Raw genomic sequence first — 20,321 nt, forward strand, 5'->3', positions numbered from 1 at the left:
CAAATCCAATAATGGTACCGATGATACAATCTGTGATCCCAACAGCCCATCTTAACAATGCAGCTCCTACATCTCTTCATATGGGAATAGCCATCAAAAGTAACGGTCACCAGTTTTCTCTTACTTTCTATATGACTGTTATAGCCAGTCCTGAAATCACAGGGTTATCATTCTGGCTAAGATCCTGCAAACAGAGCCAGGGTAGGGAAACAAGGACTAGAACTGAATCTGAAGACTACATTTCTACAGTTAGTCCACTGCAAACCACAGAGGCTTAAGGAAGAATCTGACTCAAAAGCCAGGCTGAGAAATAGTTTTTAAAGTTGCAAGTGGCTCTTTCTACACACTGACACATAACACACACACACACACACACACACACACACACTTTTAAATTCTGAATGGCAAATATATGAGGAAAAGGAACATTTTAACAACTGCCCCAATCAAATAATGCACAACAGGTTAACAAACAACTGGTGGGAGAAATTTCACTGCAAGCCAGAAGAACTAGAAAACGGGGAAAGGTGACATTCTCAGGGTTATCAACATTCAAAGGCAGGGAGATCAAGGGCGGGTCCCCACAACAAACTCATGCCAGCTCCTGTCATGGCTGCTGTACATTGGGCCACAAGCCACACAAACCCAGAAGCATCTGCCAAAGGTCCCAGGCAGCTGTGCAAGCATTCCCTGCCATTTGTTCAGCTGCTGTGAAGTGAGTGAGATGCATATTCCCAGGGTTCCACCAAGTGGACTTCTTTTTCAATTCAGAACAATGTGAGTAGAATACAAAATTTTTTTATTAGTTCTGATTTTGTCACTCTGAATATAGATTTACCAGGATGAATACATCTACTGCTTATTTTTGCAGCTAATGTAGGTGAATAGAATACACCATGCCGCACTAAAAAGTAGGTAATGCTGAGGAAATTAATATAAATCACTCTTTTCACCTAACAGCAGTTACTGTTAGAGAAGTAGATGCCCATTCACCTTGCAATTCAAAATGTCTTGAATATAATTTGTCCAGCGTCCATCACTTCTTTTCCTTTCTTGCATATGAGCATCACAATTTTAAGGAAAATGATTTAATAGTAAAATCTCAGATTGTAGCAAAGCCAGATCACTAATATATATATCAACATAGTTATTATGTTGCAGAAATAAATTCAATGGACTTGTTAAAAATGTGAACTCCTTTCCACTGAAGGAGGAAAAAAGAAAACCTTCAAAAGAAAAATATTAGGGCTTTACTTTGTTGTCTTTCATATTTGTGATAAAGACTCAGTGTGTGAGAGTTAATTATATTAGTTATCTTGGGTAACAAGCTATTAATTTTGTTCTTCAAAGTTATCAACCACCTTTCTATACACAGTTCACAGGCGAATGAATGGACTTAATCCCTGTATTAAAATACAAAACAAACCAAATAATCCCATATTTCATGACTTCTCAAAGTTGATTATCTCCTTGGCCATGCTTTAGCAGAGGCCAGATATACAACCGCCACTTTAGAAAAGAATCTCTGGCAATTTATATGAGAAGCCTGTGAAAGTGGATTTAATTGCACTTTAATAGTAATTCAGATTCAGCCCAGACATAAAAGGTCACCAAGGAAAAGCATTTTTTCCTAGTGATTCAACCATATTGGGGGAGCAAAATTTCTTCTATTAATGATTGCACAACTCCTGAGAGAGTCTGCTTGTTTCATGGGACATACAGTTAGCTTTTACAAATTTAAACAATTTGGGAGAGAAACTAAGTATTTAAGATGGTAACATTTACTATCACAAGAAGTTTATAGATTCTTCTCTTTTTGATCATGTCTGATTCTTCTGAGTAAAACATAGTATCATTTAATTCTAAAGCAGAAATTTTATATAGAATAATGATCTTTATCTCCTAATTACCATAGGGGCATTTTACTTGTTAAAAACAATACGTATGAAAAAAAAACTAGAGTAAATGAAGAAATTATTAGCATCAATCACGATGTTTACTGGCACTTAAGGGTCTCTGTGCTCTAACCAAAGCAAATAGTAGTTTATAGTACCAATATTCCTATGGGAACTCTGCAATGATTTATTTCTTTGACTAATATTAAAAGCCTAGTCATAGCTCAAAGGTCTCTGAATACCCATAAAATGAGGAAACTACTGCCATACAATTAAAGAAAATAGCAAAATCTGTAAACAGGAAGCAATCTAACAAGTTAGTACCTATTGGAAATTACTGCAGTTATAGAAATTATATATAAAAAATGAAAACTTTGACTAAGCTATAGCAGTAAACTATGCTCTTAGGAAACTCATTTTTTCATTCTATTGCTATAGCATACGTCTCATTTATACAACCATTTACTTTTCTTTCAAATTCATCTTGAAATAATGTATACATGAAGATATTTCTTTCTATATGATTCTCTTTTGAAGTTAACAAGATTATATAATCATTACTCAATAATTATCAGAAAGTGACAGTTAGATTGAATCTAAAGTTTAGGAAATTAATCTCAGAATATGATTAAGTGGTATTACTGTTATAGTTGAGCTTCAAATAAATTAAAAGGCTAAATATTTGAAGATGTTTTAGCATAAAAACCTATATAATCAAGCATGGCCAATTAAAATTCCCTCTCCTGCTACTTTTCTCAATGACACAAAAATAAATAAATTTATTATATTTTTAAGAAAATAGTTCTGGAAAGTTCTTTAAAATACATAATGAAAATAAAAGCTTATATAGAAAATAGGAAAAGAAAATATTTATAAAAGCTGTACCTTTATGCAAAGGACCATAAACTATTAATAAAGAAGTATAATTTATTCTTAGATTAGAAACTTCAATTTTATATATTTTCTTCCTAATATAATCTGTAGGCTCTGTACAATCTAGGTCAACTCAGTAAAAGATTTTCTTAGGGACAGAGAGAAGGAAGAGTTTCATGACTTTAGATGGAGGGATCAAAGTGTAAGAATACTCAATAAATTTATGAAAATGAAATGTTATTGAATTAAGGCCTGTGAATTCTAATAATTATTACTTTTTTAAATTTATTTCTAGGAGAGAGAGACAGTGTGAACAGGGGAGGGTCAGAGAGAGAGGGAGACACAGACTCTAAAATAGGCTCCAGGCTCTGAGCTGGCAGTCAGCACAGAGCCCGACGCGGGGCTCGAACCGACGAACCGCGAGATCATGACCTAAGCGAAAGTTGGACGCTTAATGGACTAAGCCACCCAGGTACCCCTCTAATAATTATTTTTAACTAAGATGAGCACTCTGCATGAATGTAACTGGCAGCGCTGTATAATAGTTAAAAACTGTTAACAAGCTATTAATATGGGGCTGATTAAACAAAAAATGTCTCATCCACACAATGAAACAGTCCTTTCCCAGTAAGAATGATAAATTTCTAGATTCACTTTTCAATGAAAGGTGTTAATTACATATTTTTAAGTAAAAAAGAAAGAAAAAGGATATAAAATATGATTCAATTTTTCTTAATGTATAGAAATAAAGGATATATATAAAAATACTGCATGTGGTTTTCTCTGCTTAATAGGACAAAAGGTGATTTTTCACTGGAAATTTTCTGTACAAAGGCACTATTTTTATAATCATAGGACATTATTTGAGAATTCTGTGTGGGAATTTATGGATTAAAAAATAATTCAGTAAAATTATAAGGAAAGTGAATACAGAGTGCTTTTGGGAGAAGAAATTAATATGGCAACACTTGGAAGAAGGTTTCTACATTAGAGACTCTGATATTTGTCCATCAGCTATGATTTACAGGATCACCTGGGATATGGGATACAGCATGGAGGAATCACATGTGCTCTGATTTCCTAGTTTCCATTCCTATTATTTGTATTCATTTTACTGCTGAGGGCAAGGTGAACACAGTAGTGATGGACTCTCAGTTCATATCACTACACCTTCCTGGGTCATTATACTTAATATGAAAGTTATACTTTAATGCTGCATTTGCATAACTGAAATGAATGTTAACACAATAAGTACATCTCTTGATACAGTCCATACTAAAATTTGCACCAGTGAGTTCATACAGGAGTTTTACTAAAGAAGGGAAAGTATGATAATGTGGTTAACTGCTACAATGCATAGAGCTTGAATTCTTCTAGCAAAGACCTTAATTTGCCTAGCTCTGGTTCCATGTTCTAAATAATAGGTTTATATGGATATTAGCTAATGTGGAAGTTCTACTGAATAAAAAACATTCAGTATAAAATGATTCAATGAAAATAATAACTTACGGGGTATTAGCTATGTGCCAGGCATAGCTCTAAAAGCATTTTATATGTATAAATCAAGTATTCTTCAAAACAAGCTAAAGTGGGTGCTATTTTTAGCCTTCATTTCTCCCAAGGGAAACTAAGGCTCAAATAACTATGTCACTTGCCCAAGATGATAAACTCAGAGCAGGTGATAAACCCAGATCATCTGGCACCAGAACACATTTTATTTTCTCTTTGTGCAGATTTTTAAAAATTTAAATGCTTTGCACTTGAGAATGGTTTTAGATTTATAAGAAAATTGTGAAAAATGGTACAGAGAATTCTTGTATATCCCTCACCAGTTTCCTCTATTGTTATAAACCTTAGATAAAATGATGCATTTGCCAAAACTAAATGTATGTTGATGTTTAATAAACTGTACACTTTACCCTGGTTTCACTAGTTTTCTCTACTGGCCTTTCCCTGCTCCAGGATTGCATTCAGGATACTACCTGACATTGAGTTGTCCTGTCTACCTAGTCTCCTCTGTGCTATGACAATTTCTCAGACTTACCTTGTTTTTGATGACCTTGACAGTGTTGAGGAGTACCAGTCAGGTATGGCGTAGAATGTCCCTCAATTTGGGTTTGTATGATGTGTTTTTCATGATTAGACTGAGGTTACTATTTTGAGAGGAAGGCCACAGAGCTGAAGTGGCATTCTCAGCACATTATATCAAAGGTACTTACTACCGACATGACTAATCTTTGACAAAGCTAGCCTTGAAGACCCGGCTAAGGTAATTTGGCAGTTCTCCATTTTAAAGTTACTCCCTTTTTTCCACAGTCTATTTGACAGAAAAAAGTTATCAATCAAAGCCCACATTTAAGTGGGAGGGATGGGAGGGAGTTAAGCTCTACCCACTTATGGGGGGGGGACATCTACATAAGTTCTTTTGCCAGAGCCTTCATTTATAACCCACTATTCTATGTTGCTGCTGACATCCTATTGTTTCCTACCATTTTGGCATATTATTCAGATGCAGTAGTTTAAAAATTCTTAACTAATTTCCTGCTTTTTCAAAGCAAAAATACACTAGAATTAAATGTGACAACCAATAAACTAGTTTAAAATTATTTTCCACTACCACTGGACTACTTATCATGAAGGGATGAATTAGAAACCATTTTTTCTCAGAAGCACTCTGTAAAGAGCTTACCAGAAATATTCGTTCGAGTTGATCCTGAATATCTTTCATTCCTGGAAAAGCAGCAACTCCTTGGATCATTTCAACAAAGATGCAGCCGACACCCCTAAAGAGAGAAGAAAGAATTGTACAAAAACTCCAGCATATTCTGGAAGATTAAATCTGGGATTAGAACATCTACTCCAGGAGAAACAATGAATAAATACCATTTTTTAAAAAATATAATTTATTGTGAAGTTGGCTAACATACAGTATATAAAGTGCACTCTTGGTTTTGGGGGTATATTCCCGCGATTCATCACTTACATATGACAACCAGTGCTCATACCAACAAGTGCCCTCCTCAATGCCTATCACCCACTTTCCCCTCTCTCCCATGGATATGGAAGATGTGGTTTACATATACAATGGAGTAACATTCTTTTTTTTTTTTTAATTTTTTTAATGTTTTATTTATTTCTAGGAGAGAGAGAGAGAGACAGCGTGAGCAGGGGAGGGTCAGAGAGAGAGGGAGTCACAGACTCTGAAACAGGCTCCAGGCTCTGAGCTGGCTGTCAGCACAGAGCCCGATGCGGGGCTCGAGCCCACGAACTGCGAGATCATGACCTAAGTGAAAGTCAGACGCTTAACCGACTAAGCCACCCAGGCGTCCCACAATGGAGTAACATTTTTTTTTTTTTTATTTCTAGGAGAGAGAGAGAGAGACAGCGTGAGCAGGGGAGGGTCAGAGAGAGAGGGAGACACAGACTCTAAAATAGCCTCCAGGCTCTGAGCTGGCAGTCAGCACAGAGTCTGACGTGGGGCTCGAACCCAGGAACCGCGAGATCATGACCTAAGCGAAAGTCGACGCTTAACCGACTAAGCCACCCAGGCGCCCCTGGAGTAACATTCTTAATGAGTACCAAGGTCTGCACCACATTCATCTAGATCCACCATGTTTCCTTTCCCTCCCTGACTACTGTCCTGAAAGGTCTCAGGTCTCTAAAGAGATGCAACTACCCTGGGCTCAGAAAATCATGGCAACCAGTAAAATATAATGTTCAGTATCTCCACCTTATTTATAGGAAACCATCGAGAAACTCCTTAGCCTGAACCGACAGAATGGAAAAAGATAGTTGCAAATGACATATCAGATAAAGGGCCAGTATCCAAAATCTATAAGGAACTCACCAAACTCCACACCCAGAAAACAATCCAGTGGAAAAATGGGCAGAAGACATGAACAGACACTTCTCCAAAGTGGACATCCAGATGGCCAACAGACACATGAAACGATGCTCAGCATCCCTCATCATCATGGAAATAAATCAAAATCACACTGAGATACCACCTCATGCCAGTCAGAGTGGCTAAAATGAACAAATCGGGAGACTCTAGATGCTGGCAAGGATGTGGAGAAACGGGCATCTCCTCCACTGTTGGTGGGAATGTAAACTGGTGAAGCCCCTCTGGAAAACAGTGTGGAGGTTCCTCAAAAAGTTAACAATAGAACTCCCCTATGACCCAGCAATAGCACTGCTAGGAATTTACCCAAGGGATATAGGAGTGCTGATGCAGAGGGGCACATGGACCCCAATGTTAATAGCAGCACTCTCAACAATAGCCAAAACACGGAAAGAGCCTAAGTGTCCATCAATGGACGAATGGATCAAGAAGATGTGGTTTATCTATATAACAGAATACTACATGGCAATGAGAAATAATGAAATCTGGCCGTGTGTAGCAACGTGGATGGAACTCCAGGGTGTTATGTTGAGCAAAATAAGTCAGCAGAGAAAGACAGATACCATATGTTTTCACTTATAAGTGGAAGAGGAGAAACATAACAGAAGACCATGGGGGAGGAGAAGGGAAACAAATAACTGGGAGGAGGGAGGGAGGCCAACCATGAGGAACTCTTCAATACCGAGAACAAACTGAGGACTGATGGGGGTGGGGGAGAAGGGCATGGAGGAGGGTAATTGTTGGGATGAGCACTGGGTGTTATATGGAAACAAACTTGACAATAAACTATGAAAGAAAAGTAAATAAATAAATAAAAATTTCTGTAGGAAAAAGAAAAAAAAGAAACTCCTTAGCCTGATATAGAAAGCCTCCACAGTCTTTTTCAAATACCCTTTTCTAACCCCATCCCACAAATTTATAATATACTGCCCTCTTGAGCTGTTCAAGGGTTCTCAAACCTCTTTTTGCATCAAAATCATCTGGGTGGAACTTTTAAAAAACTGCAAATGATCAAAACACAAACCCCAGAGATCCTGTTTCAATCAGTCTAGGTTGGATCCCACGTGTTGACTCAGACTGCTCCATCACTGAGCTGGACTGATCTGCCCATGAGCCAAGCATAAACCTGTACAGCTTGACACAAACTGCTTCATACCGACAACTCCCTCCTTCTTCATTTACTTGCTCTTAACATATAAATCCAATCAATTTCTATAAAGCTAATATAAATGCTAAAGACACAAGGGTTTGGTCACAAAGCTTACAATTAAAACTGTCATAAAATGCAATGTGTTCAAACTCTCATACAGGATTAGTTACCAGGTAAGATTATATATGAAACACCCACCCATGCTCATATATCCTTCAGTTCTTCTGAACTTAAAATTTCTGAATTTAATTAATGCTGCAGATGTGTGATTTCTTTATCACAAGTCAAAATAAGATTTTAAGCAGAACTGAAGATTTTTTTGTAATTATGATTATGGAGGGACAACTTTTTTTTAAGTTTATTTAAGAAGGAGAGTTAGAGCATGGGAAGGGGAGGGTCAGAGAGGGAGAGAGAGAATCCCAAGCAGGCTCCACGGTGTTAGCACAGAGTCTGATGCAGGGCTTGATCTCACAAACTGTTAATATCATGACCTGAGCCAAAATCAAGAGTTGGATGCTTAACCGACTGGGCCACCCAGGAGCTCCTGGAGGGACAATTTTTTAAGGCTGAAGGTCAAACAATTTGGGAGTTCTTAGTTTGAAAAAGAATATAATATTATGAATAAAAAATTAAATACAAAAGCGAACTCTGCATGAGAAAATAAATCAAAAGAAATCAGAAATTTTTAAAAGCTAACAAATACGACAAATAATGTTAAACTCAGAAAAATAATATAACATATTTATTAACTGACACATGAATCTAATAAATTTCTTTTTCCAATTCTGGCTACATAATTCTTGATTACCTCTTCTAGAACAATTTGATATCCTTTTCTACAAGGATGAGCAAACCCTTCTGTCTTCAATTTATTGCAGATCCCCTAGAGGTTAAGTGCAAGGGACCTACTTCTCTATTACGGCTGCAGTTGTTATCACAGTTGTATACAAACAATGTACTGAAGTGAAGAATTAATACATTTGCAGAAATCTCTTCTCTATCATATCACATAATTTCTATCTAAATTAAATACCAAGACTAAATAGAGTTAAAATGACTAAAAACAAATAAATGCTACTTTATATATTATAAAAGTAATTTCATTTAAGTAGTAAAGAATTAATTTTAAAATCAGTGTTCTACACAGATTGGGTTTAACAGAAAGTGTTTTCACTTAAGATTTGAGACACAACATCCATATTGATAATCCTTTTATTAGCATAGTAAAATGCAACAATATTCTTATAAATATTGGGGTTTCAGATGTCTTATTAGGTCTCAGATTTCAATTTAGTGGTTTTCTAAATGTTTACACCAATAATTATTTTCTAAGACTATTGACCTATATTTCTACTGTCTTATTTACATTTACATAACATATCTTGGATATTAAATAGATCTTAAATACCAGCATTTTCCTTTTTTTTTTTTTTAACACTCAGCATATACTCTCCATTCACGATCATTTGGCTTTAGTCTTTCCCAGCACAAGCTGCAACTCTGAGCATGTGGACCCTCAGCAGGAGCCATAGCTGTGCCCCAACTGTGTACCCCGTTATGCTGGCTGGTGAGGTACCCATTATACACACTTACAGAAATGCCTTTACCACTACTTGTGTTGGTCCACAGCATCTCCATAAAATGACACTTAGAACAATTAAGACATAAATCTAGCTGCAAGTTAGCTGGATACAATGAGAGAACATTTCCATAGGCTCTTACCTGCTTAGCCAGCTGGGGGACATGGACTATCACTTCTAATGGATGCTTCTAATGACATCATTTGCCAAAGATGTGTGAGGGCATACTAATAAGCCCAAGAGAATTACACTTAAAGGCTTTATAAAAGGAGATTGAATGCACAAGAAAATTAAAAAGTAGAAGTGTCGAACATATCAACATACTGGAGCATAGCAGAATACATTATTACTGGAGTTGCTTTATTGCCAAACAGCAATAGAGGCCCTTCAGTTTAATATGAAGGCACTATTGGCTGCTTTACTTCTCCTGACCCCTTTTCTACCCTACATTACCCTACATGCTCTCTCTTGATGGATTAAGTTGACTGCCATGAGGTTTACTGAGAAAGAATTCAACCACTTAAGTTCTATACTTATGATATATAATCTTATTTCAGGAAATGTCTCCTTTAATTTGTTGTTTTTTTCAGTAATTTGAATAATGATGTAATTATCACCCACACAGTCTAAATTTTTCAAGAATAAGAACTGGTCACAAAGCTTACAATTAAAGCTGTCATAAAATGCAGTGTGTTCAAACTCTCATACAGAATTAGTTACCAGATAAGATAATATATGAAACACCCACCCATGCTCATACATCCTTTAATTCTTTTGAGCTTAAAATTTCTAAGTTATTTAATGCTGCGGATGTGTTATTTCTTCACCACAAATCAAAATAAGATTTTGAGCAGAACTGAAGATCTTTGAAATTATGATTATGGAGGGACTTTTTTAAAAAAGTTTATTTATTTTGATAGAGAGTGAGAGAGCATGGGTAGGGGAGAGGCAGAGAGAGAGAGAGGGAGAGAGAGAATCCCAAGCAGGCTCCACACTGTTGGCACAGAGCTTGATGCAGGGCTCAGTCTCATGAACTGTGAAATCATGACCTGAACCAAAATTAAGAGTTGGATGCTTAATCAACTGAGCCACTCAGGCGCTCCTGGAGGGACAATTTTTTAAGGCTGAATGTCAAACAATTTGGGAGTTCTTAATTTGAAAAAGAATATATTATGAATAAAAAATTAAGTATAAAACCAAACCCTGAATGAGAAAATAAATCAAAAGAAACCATAAATTTTTAAAAGCTAACAAATATGACAAATAGTGTTAAATTCAGAAAAATAACATAATATATTTATTAACTGACACACATCTCTTATACTTTTCTTTCTCAATTCTGGCTGCATAATCCTTGATCACCTCATCTAGAACAATTCGATAATATTTTCTATAAAGAGAATACAGAGATAACTTAGACTTTCTTCTAACATAATAATGACTTTATTTTCTGATAGTATAGAAAAGTTTCCTTTTTCTTCAGCTTCACATCTTCTGATTGGCAGCGTCATGCAAACTTTTAGCAACTTGGGGAAAACTATCAAGTGTCCTTCAAGAATGTCTGTATACTATGAACACAACAATTCTACAACATTCTACACAATTCCCGTGATAAACATCAAAGGAGCATAGGAAGATCCGCTCAGCCCAATGTGGAGAGAGAGGAAGAACTTGCACTTCTGAAGTCTTACAAGACTAGAAAAGGGGACCCCGGTGGGTTATAGGGTGATGACACAGTGGGAATGGGGCACGCCAGGAGAGAAAACAGGACCTGATAGGTGAGGAATCTTGAGAGAGCCAAATGCTGTTCTGATGGTTGTGCTTAGAAAATGGAAGAGAAAGTTAAAAGAGAACAGCAGTGCCTACACTAGGCTAGGAACTCTGTCTTTTATTCCTGGGCTAGGACTCAATTGTTTTCTGCATCCTAGGATTCATGATGGATGAAGATCAACAACTGGACACACGGGTAAAAACCCAGATTACAGGCAGATTAGGAGATAAAATAGTCTTGAGGACAGACGCAATTACAACCATTGGGTGTAAAGCCACCTTGTTCTTTCCCACTCATGGCAGCCAATGAACGAGACTAGTGGTGGTATAAGCCCTCTCTCTACTGGATGGTGACGAGTCACACACACTAATGAACAGGGGTCCACAAACTACAGACCACAGGCCAAATCGTGCCCAGTGCCTGTTGTTATAACAGCCTATAAGCTAAGAATGGCTTTAGCATTTTCAAATGGTTGAAAAAAAAAATCAAAAGAAGAATATTTGGTGATATATGAACATTACACAAAATTCAAATTTCAGTGTTAGGAAATAAGGTTTTATTAGAACCCCACCACACATTGATTTATGTGTTGTCTATGCTGCCTTCTCAATCTGACAGCACAGTTGAATACCTGCTACAAAGACCATCTTCCCTGAAAACTCTGAATTATGTACTATCTCATCCTTCACAGACAAAGTTAGCTAAACCCTGATCTTTGTTACACTTCACTTGCCTATAAGCATGGTTTTATGCTACTTTATAGCTTGGATAAAAGCATAGTTGTAAATAGAAGAAGCCATATTTATCAGTTATGGAGAAAAAATAAAGGAAATTATATATTATGATAATTTGTCAGTAAGTTAATAATAGAAATGGGCTCTCAAATATGATCTGGTTTTTCATTATTCTTCTCAGCTGTTTTCCTGAGGCAGATATGCTTTAAATGTTTCCATGCATTTTGCCAAAACTCTGGTAGATTATTAAAATTTGATTGAAGGTGGATATTTTAATCTTAAAATATTTTTTTCTATCTTAAAGTATTTTTAACTGAGAAATAAACTGGGAGCTAATGTGTAGGGCGGTTTTTAATAACAGTGTTTACACAGCCAGTTCCATAAGGACTTCTCAAAATACAGGGTTTGGTGAGTTATCTGAATAACGGGTAGGGTGGAAGGAGAATTTACTTTTATGAACTTTTTTTAGAAGTTTTTGTTCTGTCCAAATTTTATTGCATGGAGATACTACCTTTTATTTTTCTAAACATTAGGAAATTTAACCTGATAAATGAAAATAAATAGGATATGATACAAATATAAGGTTGCTGTGCCTGAAATGATTTCAAGCTATTTTCCTTCCATCTGCCCTCCTTCAACCCACATCTAACATCTGTGTCCCTGTGTTGATAAAAGGAGAGGAATTAGATTTTTAAAACTGTATCTTGAGCTTTTTTTGTACCTGTCCAACTAAGAATGGAGACTTGTGACAGTGAAGTCCCCACATATTCAACAATTTCACATCCCACCTCTATCCATGAGATTTCTCCTTTCCAGTCTGTTCCTGAAACACACCATCCTCCTCCTCACTTCAGGGTCTGTGTGTGAGCTGTTTTCCCTCCTCCCAGAGTGCATTTTCCCTCGCTCTGTGCGTGGAGAAATGCTTCTTGTTCGTTACGGGTCAGCTCAAATGGCTCCTTTCAGAGATGTCTTTCTCAGTCACCATATGTAAGGCAGGTGACCCCTTACTGCCCAGGCTCCATGCTTCACCCTCCATTCCCTAGTTTGTTTCTTTCATAACATTCAAAGGATATCAACTTGTCTTTGCACATGGCAAAATCATGGCACAGTGCAGCCTCTACATTTGAATGTGTGCATAGAGGACAGCAATCCACCCAGCTCACACTATCACCTTCAAGGGAGATCTGCTCTTTCTCACACAGATTTCCCAATTGAAAGTTAGGAGGCCTCTACTCTAGATGGAAGACCAAGACTGGGGACAAAGTTGTGTTCATCTTCTTGTTCCCAGGGCAGAGCAGAGTGTTAGCGCATAGTAAAAGCTCAAAACTATTTGTTGACTGAATGAGTCAAAAGCAGTGCAACCCTCCCTTCTCTCCCCTACTTCCAAGTTAGAGCTGAGCTCAGCAACCTGTTTTGAAAGACAGGGAATGGAAGTAGGGATGGAAGATGAATTTGGAGAAAAATGACCAACAGGGAAATGGATAATGACAATGGAGAAAAAATGGAAAATAAGACCTTAACAATGTATTCCGGGTAAACATCATCAGTGATAAGTCATGTTGATAGCAAGTACCTTTCATGTGATGTGATGTGATGTGATGAGAATATCACTCCACCTGTCTTTCTTCCCATTGGATGAACCCAATTGAGGGGAATTCTACAAAATGCCTGACTGGTACTTCTCAAAACTGTCAGTCATGAAAAACAAAGAAAGTCTGATAAACTATTATAACATTTGAAAACTACAGGTAATGCAGTGTCTGGGATGGGATACTAAAATACAAAAAAGAGGGTGCCTGTCTGGCTCATTTAGAAGAGCATGTCATTCTTGACCTCTGGGTTGTGAGTTCAAGCTCCATGCTGGGTATAGAGATTACTTAAAATGAATAAATTTTCTAAAAATGCTAAAATACAAAAAAGAAATTAAGGAAAAATTAGTAAAATCAAAACAAAGGTCTTTAGTTAATAGCAATGTAACATCATTAGTTGAGACAAATGTACCATATATATATAGTACGTATAGTAATAATGTAAGATGTTAACAATAGGGGAAACAAGGTGAGGAACAGATAGGGATTTTCTATTGTTTTCTATAAATCTAAAACTATTCTAAAATTAAAAGTTTATTTTTTGAAAAAAGGCAAAATGAAAAAGGACTGCATCTCCTTAGGACTGTCTATAGAATTAGTCATTTTAAATAGAAAAGCCATAACATTTTGAGTTTTCACTATATGAGAAAAAAAGAGCCTCTGTGCATTTTGATGAACTCTTTCTTGGAAGCAGCGTGAGCCATCTAAAACTTCAGGCTAGACTGTGAAATGTCAGTTTTCACAGGTTCAACCTGAAAGGTTCAACCTGAAATAACTTGGGCAGCAACTAATCAGAGAATAATTTTGATATAAAGGCATTTGAAAACTGATATACACACTCTGTGGGAAAGGAATTCAAGAAGAAAAATTTATCTACTGTTCAATTTGCAGCAATAGCAGTGAGTCTGAATGCAGAGAAAAAGTGGAATTCCCAGAGAAGCGCAAAAAACTTCTCCATCACAGGAGGGCAGAGTAAATCTTGCTGCCACTTCTCTGGGAAGGCTTCCTGATCTCTCAGAGCAGGTTGGGTCTCCTAACTCCATGCTTCTCATATTAGTTCCTACAACTATAATAGATATAAATGGATTAGCCACTGTCATCGTTCTTAGAACCAGAGGTCTCTTGCTTTTAAAGATACAGTTCAAATGAGTCAAAGTGGTTATGGCAATATAGCAGCCCTCCCAGACCTGAATAAAATAGGGCTGGGCACCTAACTGGGCACAGTTAAGATGCACTGTAATATAACCTATTCATTAAAGTCTTGTTGGATAACTTTGTATCTTCCAACTAAAATAAGGATCAAAAAGATCCCTCCGCTCTTACCCTCAAATAATATCTGCATTTGACACATGGCATTTCAAGTGGAGTGTACTCAATTTTCCCATGCAGACACTAATGTTACAAGATGTTCATTAATCCAATAAATGATTATCTCACATGTAGAAGTATAAAATCGGACCCAGACATTATCATTTTTCTACTTGGCATTAATCTTATTCTGGTCAGCAATGCTCTCCTTCTTCCCTAATTCTCAGGGCAACAGTTTGGTTCAGTCCCAGCACACTATGTAGAAAGACTTTAATATTTTACATGGTGCAATTAGAATCTCAAAAAATCTCTTTAATATGGTGTAATTAGAATCTCAAAAAAAAAAAAAAAAAAAACCTCTCCTAGATTTTTGCTAATCTCATCCATTTATTAGCAAAGACCTGAGATTCCTTAGGATAGAGACTTTTAAGCAGATAGTGACAGCTTCATTCTCAAGTAGCAAAGCTTACCCACAGGGCTTGGAGGGATCATGGCACAGTATAGCCTGTGCATTTGAATATATGCACAGAGGACAATGGCCCACCCAGCTGACCCTATCACCTTGGAGGAGACCTGTTCCTTTTCACAGACTTCCCTAATTGAAAGTGAGGAGGCCTCTACTCATGTTCATAGAATCACTGAGAACCATTCAGAATGATCTGCATTATCAAACATTTGGATGGAAGGTTGTAAATAAAGACAGTGTCAGCTGCTTCTGGCAAGAAGCATAACTCACTGCAAGGTAGGTCTTTTGTTTTTCTCTTCCAACATTAGACTGGCAGCAGAAATCTCCTCAAAGCCTATGTGTTCATCAATAAAAAAGCATCTGAAGCTTTGCTTCTCACACTTTACTGTGTATGCCAATCACATGGGGATCTTAGTAGAATGAAGATGCTGATGGACTAGGTCTGGGCTGAGGCCTGAGATCCTGCATTTCTAACAAGCCTCTGAAGCAATGAAGATGCTACTGGTCATAGAACCAGAAACTGAGGAACACGAATCTAAAGGAACCTAGGTTGAAAGGAATTTTATAATTCAGGTTAATTCTCAGAATGTGTATTCAGGTTCCAGCCAAAGGAACAACAAAGAAACAGCAGACTGGTGAAATAAATTAGATTAAATGCTAGACACAATCTGAATTTTACATACAGGAATGCAATACTAACTCAGACAGGTTCCACATTAATTAACCTAATAGGTAATTTTATTTAGCTATGGTTCACTGAAATATGCCATTATGCAATTAGAGCTAGTACGATTTGATGCACCAAGGTGGCCATTTATTTATCTCACTTTTCTCTGTTGGAATGTATGTTTTTATAAAATGGACCAAAGAGTTTTGTTCCCTAGGAGGCTAGCTTCTAAAAGATCAAAATTTAAAAAGAAATTTTTTTGCTTTAACTTGTAAGAAAATTTATTACACATAACAGATGTTATCTTTTCACATTGGCATTTGCAGTATTTGAAAAGTGAAAGATTAAAAAATTACATTTCACATGCCCTTGGTGACTACTGAAGGAACTGAATTGATTAAACTGTCACTCATCATTTACTATGTGGTTAGTGGTTCATTAGGCACAGATAGGTACAATATATCTTAGTCAAATACTTCTGTGGAGAACTTGGCTCTCAAGAAATGAAAACAAAACCAAACCAAACCCTACACTGTGTATAAAAGCCCATCTCGGAAAACACTCAGTTCAAAACAATAGATCTTTTATAGAAGTGAAAACTCTAAGACCTATTTTTCAAACCATGAAACATCTTAAAAAGTTGTACTTACAAATTAAGCATATCAGAACAAAAATTAAACAAAAGTAAAGAATGAAGCACAGGAAGTTAATATAGTTCAGAAAAGTCAAGGCCCAGGGTGATCTGCTGCTGACTTGGGAGGAGATACCAGGCAGGTAAATGGAAACCACCTTTCCAGCATCCATACCTGAAATAAGACTTGGGAAGAAGATCAGGAAGCCCACCCATCTTAAAGCACCAATGGCATTAATGCTTCTTACATTACAATAATTTAATATGCATCTATGTATCTATCTATCACCTATCTATTTTAGTATATACATTTCATTATATATATATTTTAGTGTGTGTGTATATTTAATCACATGGTTGCACTTTTGCTTTCTGGTCCAGTTACCCGAGCTAGAAATTCAGGAATCATCTGAAACCCTTGCATTTCCCATATTACTCTCATTCAATCATCAAGTTGTCATATCCTAACTGTTCCTAAATATTTCTTCATTCAGGTCTCCAACCACTTTCCCCCTTCTTTCATTCCTTCATTTTCTCAACAGCTTCTTAAACTCTGTCCTTCCTTACCCACAAATACCTGCTGTTTCACCCCACAGTGGGATACTTTTGTCCATGGCATGGCCTATGTGTTCCTCAACCCAAAGTTTTGTCAACTTTGAAAGATAGGTTTGACATGTCAGCCCAAGTAATTACCTCTTGGTGACATTGTTTTACCTCCCCTCTTTCTTCAATTAACCACCAAGGATTAGTTTATCACCTTTGCCTCTGAGCTGCCACTGCACTAACTGTACACCTGTGCTACAGTTGCTCACACTGCCTTCCTTTCTGACCTTGATGGACTGGATGGATCTTTTTTATCTTTGCAAGTCTAAGGACCTGATCCAGTGTCTGGTACAAAACTGCTGTTAAAGGTAGGCTTGCCTGGCTCAGTTGGTAAAGCTTCCGACTCTTGATTTCAGGGTTGTGAGTTCAAGCCCCAGCTGGGTGTGGAGCTTACTTAAAAGAAAAAAAGTGTTCAATAAATATCCTTAAATTGAATGAATGAATGAATGAATTGCATCAGCTGTCTGAGGAGTGTACATAAGAAATTGCACTAGAAACAAACTTGATTTAGAATATTATATGAAAGGCAAGAAAAAAATCAGTTCAGCAAAATATCTAAAACCAAATTTCACCTAAATATCTAAGCCTAACTTCATTTGTAAGTCACTGTGAAGGAATTCCAACAGTCTCCATGGAAACCTCTTGTTCGGCAGTACAATTTACTTGAATGCTAAAATTTATGTATGTATGTATGTAATGTATGTATTTGCTTAGAGTTTATTTGTTTTTGAGACAGAGAGAGACAGAGCATGAGTAGGGGAGGGGCAGAGAGAGGGAAACACAGAATTTGAAACAGGCTCCAGGCTCTGAGCTGTCAGCACAGAGCCTGACGCGGGGCTCGAACCCATGAACCGTGAGATCATGACCTGAGCCAAAGTTGGATGCTTAACCGACTGAGCGATCCAGGCACTCCTTGAATGCTAAAATTTAAAGCTGGAGGAACTTTAGATGATGCCTAAGACAATGTCTTGATTTTTACATGTAAGGAAACTGTACTACATGTTTAAATGTCTTCATTTCAGTCCCAGAATCTGAAACTGTGACTGAATCCTGGGCCAGTGATCCCTCCAGGACGCCAGTCTGCCTCCCCAGTTAGAACAACATTCCTATTTGGTTGGGCCGGGCAGATTAAAAAAAGAAGGAACAGAGATGGCAAATTGGTTCTCATTACTGGTGACACAAATGCTAACAAGGATAAAAATAAAACCCAAAATCAAATCTTCAAAATTAAGGTGCAAGCAGAGAAAACAGTAAAACTATCTTTAAAAACTAAAGTCTATCACCATTGCCTATATACTGTAAATAAGACCACTGTCAATGTTTAAAAATGTCTGAATATTCAAAACAGACTCCCATAGATCATGAAGATCAAAGATGAAGTCTTAAAACAACAGCTATGGTTATACAGATAAGTGGGAATATTTGGACTAGGAACATTGAGAAACTAGTCACCCTTACTGAGGACTAATTTAAGTAAAAAAATTTAAGACTCAAATTTTGCACTGGATAGCAAAAAAAAAAAAAAAAAAACTATTTCTTATACTGTGGAACAATACAGGAAGAGAGAAGTCCCATTTGATTAGTCATTTAAAATGCTACCAGTGAGGGGCGCCTGGGTGGCTTAGTCGGTTAAGCATCCGACTTTCGCTTAGGTCATGATCTCGCAGTTCGTGGGTTCGAGCCCCGCATCGGGCTCTGTGCTGACTGCCAGCTCAGAGCCTGGAGCCTGTTTCAGTCTGTGACTCCCATTCTCTCTGACCCTCCCCTGCTCATGCTGTCTCTCTCTCTCTCTCTCCTAGAAATAAATAAAACATTTAAAAAAATAAAAAATAAAAAAATAAAATGCTACCAGTGAAAGCACTTCTCAAAGGAATAACTGTAGGCCAGGCAGGACAAGAGAAAACAAATTAATAAGCCCTGCACATCTTTAGTTTCTGTTTATATGACAGCTGATGCAGAACAAGAAAATTATAAGATTTCTCCTTGCAAATGTATTAATCCTCCTGCAATAACGTGAAATGAGGAATCAGGAAAAAAATGTTCATGGGTAATTCTCTTAAAGATCAAAGCAAATGACATATTCAAATCTTCTTAGAGAAACCATATCTGCATATCACGAAGAGAAATCACTGCTGAAACCTCATGTAAATTATTCTATCATTCTATGAGAGGAATTCTGAACTTCAATTTACAGAGTGTTAAGCTGCTATAGTTATTTCCAGTTATCACACGGCATAGCTGGACTTTAACGGACCGTGGGTAAGAATGTTGGAATAGGCACCATGAAGATATATGACTAGACGGATGATATTTGACAGTAAAATACTTGACAATCATCTGATATCTTAGATAATAGAAGGAAGGCCTGAAAGCAAAAACATCCATTTTTGGGTAAAGTCTGTGAATTTTGTGGAATATTCCCAGAAGATGTGCCCTAGAACGTGGCTGCACAGACTACACAATTGGTAGCACCAGTGGGTGATGCCTGAGGTCAAGGATGACGTCTTCTTCACTCCTGAAAGTCTGGGCATTCTGTAAGGTTTTGTTGAATGAATAAATGAATGAATAAAAAGATCCATCTTGCACAAGGGAGATCTTTATGGGAAGAAGCCTGCCCTAGGACCCCAGAGGCCTTTTTTGTTTTTCTTACTTTTCCCCTGTACCAGCTAATGTGGACAACATAACCAAGCACCCTCTCCAATTTAGTGTGTGTGTGTGTGTGTGTATGCGTGCGCGCACAAAGAGTTAAAAATGGCCGTAAAATAACAACACAACAAAATTATGAATTGATTTCACTGGGCTGTTAAATCTCTGTAACAGTTTCTAAACTAAACATGTTAGGACTAAATGACAAATAGATGAAAATTTATATAGTTAATATAATAAAGTTTTAAAATTTGTTGAGTTTATGTTAGGTAGGCTCTGAATATATACTGTTTTCAGAAGAAAACATGGTAAAAGCTAGTAATCACGGAAAAAACACTGAATTATCAATAAGAAAGAACAGAAAAGCCTTGCCAATCTCTACAGAAAATGCACTTACGCAAACATCCCATTCTTAGAATCTACTGTCTCTATGGAAATACAGAGAAATATAAAATGTCATAGCAAAGGATAAACAGATAAACAACTCGTGTATAAGAAAACAAGGAG

At 36.9% G+C, this 20,321-nt stretch overlaps 1 protein-coding gene across 2 annotated transcripts in view; it reads right to left on the minus strand.

The window, feature by feature from the left end:
* CDK14 (cyclin dependent kinase 14) overlaps positions 1 to 20,321 on the minus strand; it is a 562,594-nt gene that overhangs the window by 202,572 nt on the left and 339,701 nt on the right. For both annotated transcript variants that reach the window (XM_039250036.1, XM_039250037.1), the window contains exon 10: positions 5,458 to 5,551. In XM_039250036.1, coding sequence (XP_039105967.1) covers positions 5,458 to 5,551 — 94 coding nt within the window. The remainder of the gene's footprint in view (positions 1 to 5,457; positions 5,552 to 20,321) is intronic.

The sequence above is a fragment of the Hyaena hyaena genome, unplaced genomic scaffold, assembly GCF_003009895.1.
Source record: "Hyaena hyaena isolate Hyena2069 unplaced genomic scaffold, ASM300989v1 scaffold_357, whole genome shotgun sequence".
NCBI classification, from domain to species: Eukaryota; Metazoa; Chordata; class Mammalia; order Carnivora; family Hyaenidae; genus Hyaena; species Hyaena hyaena.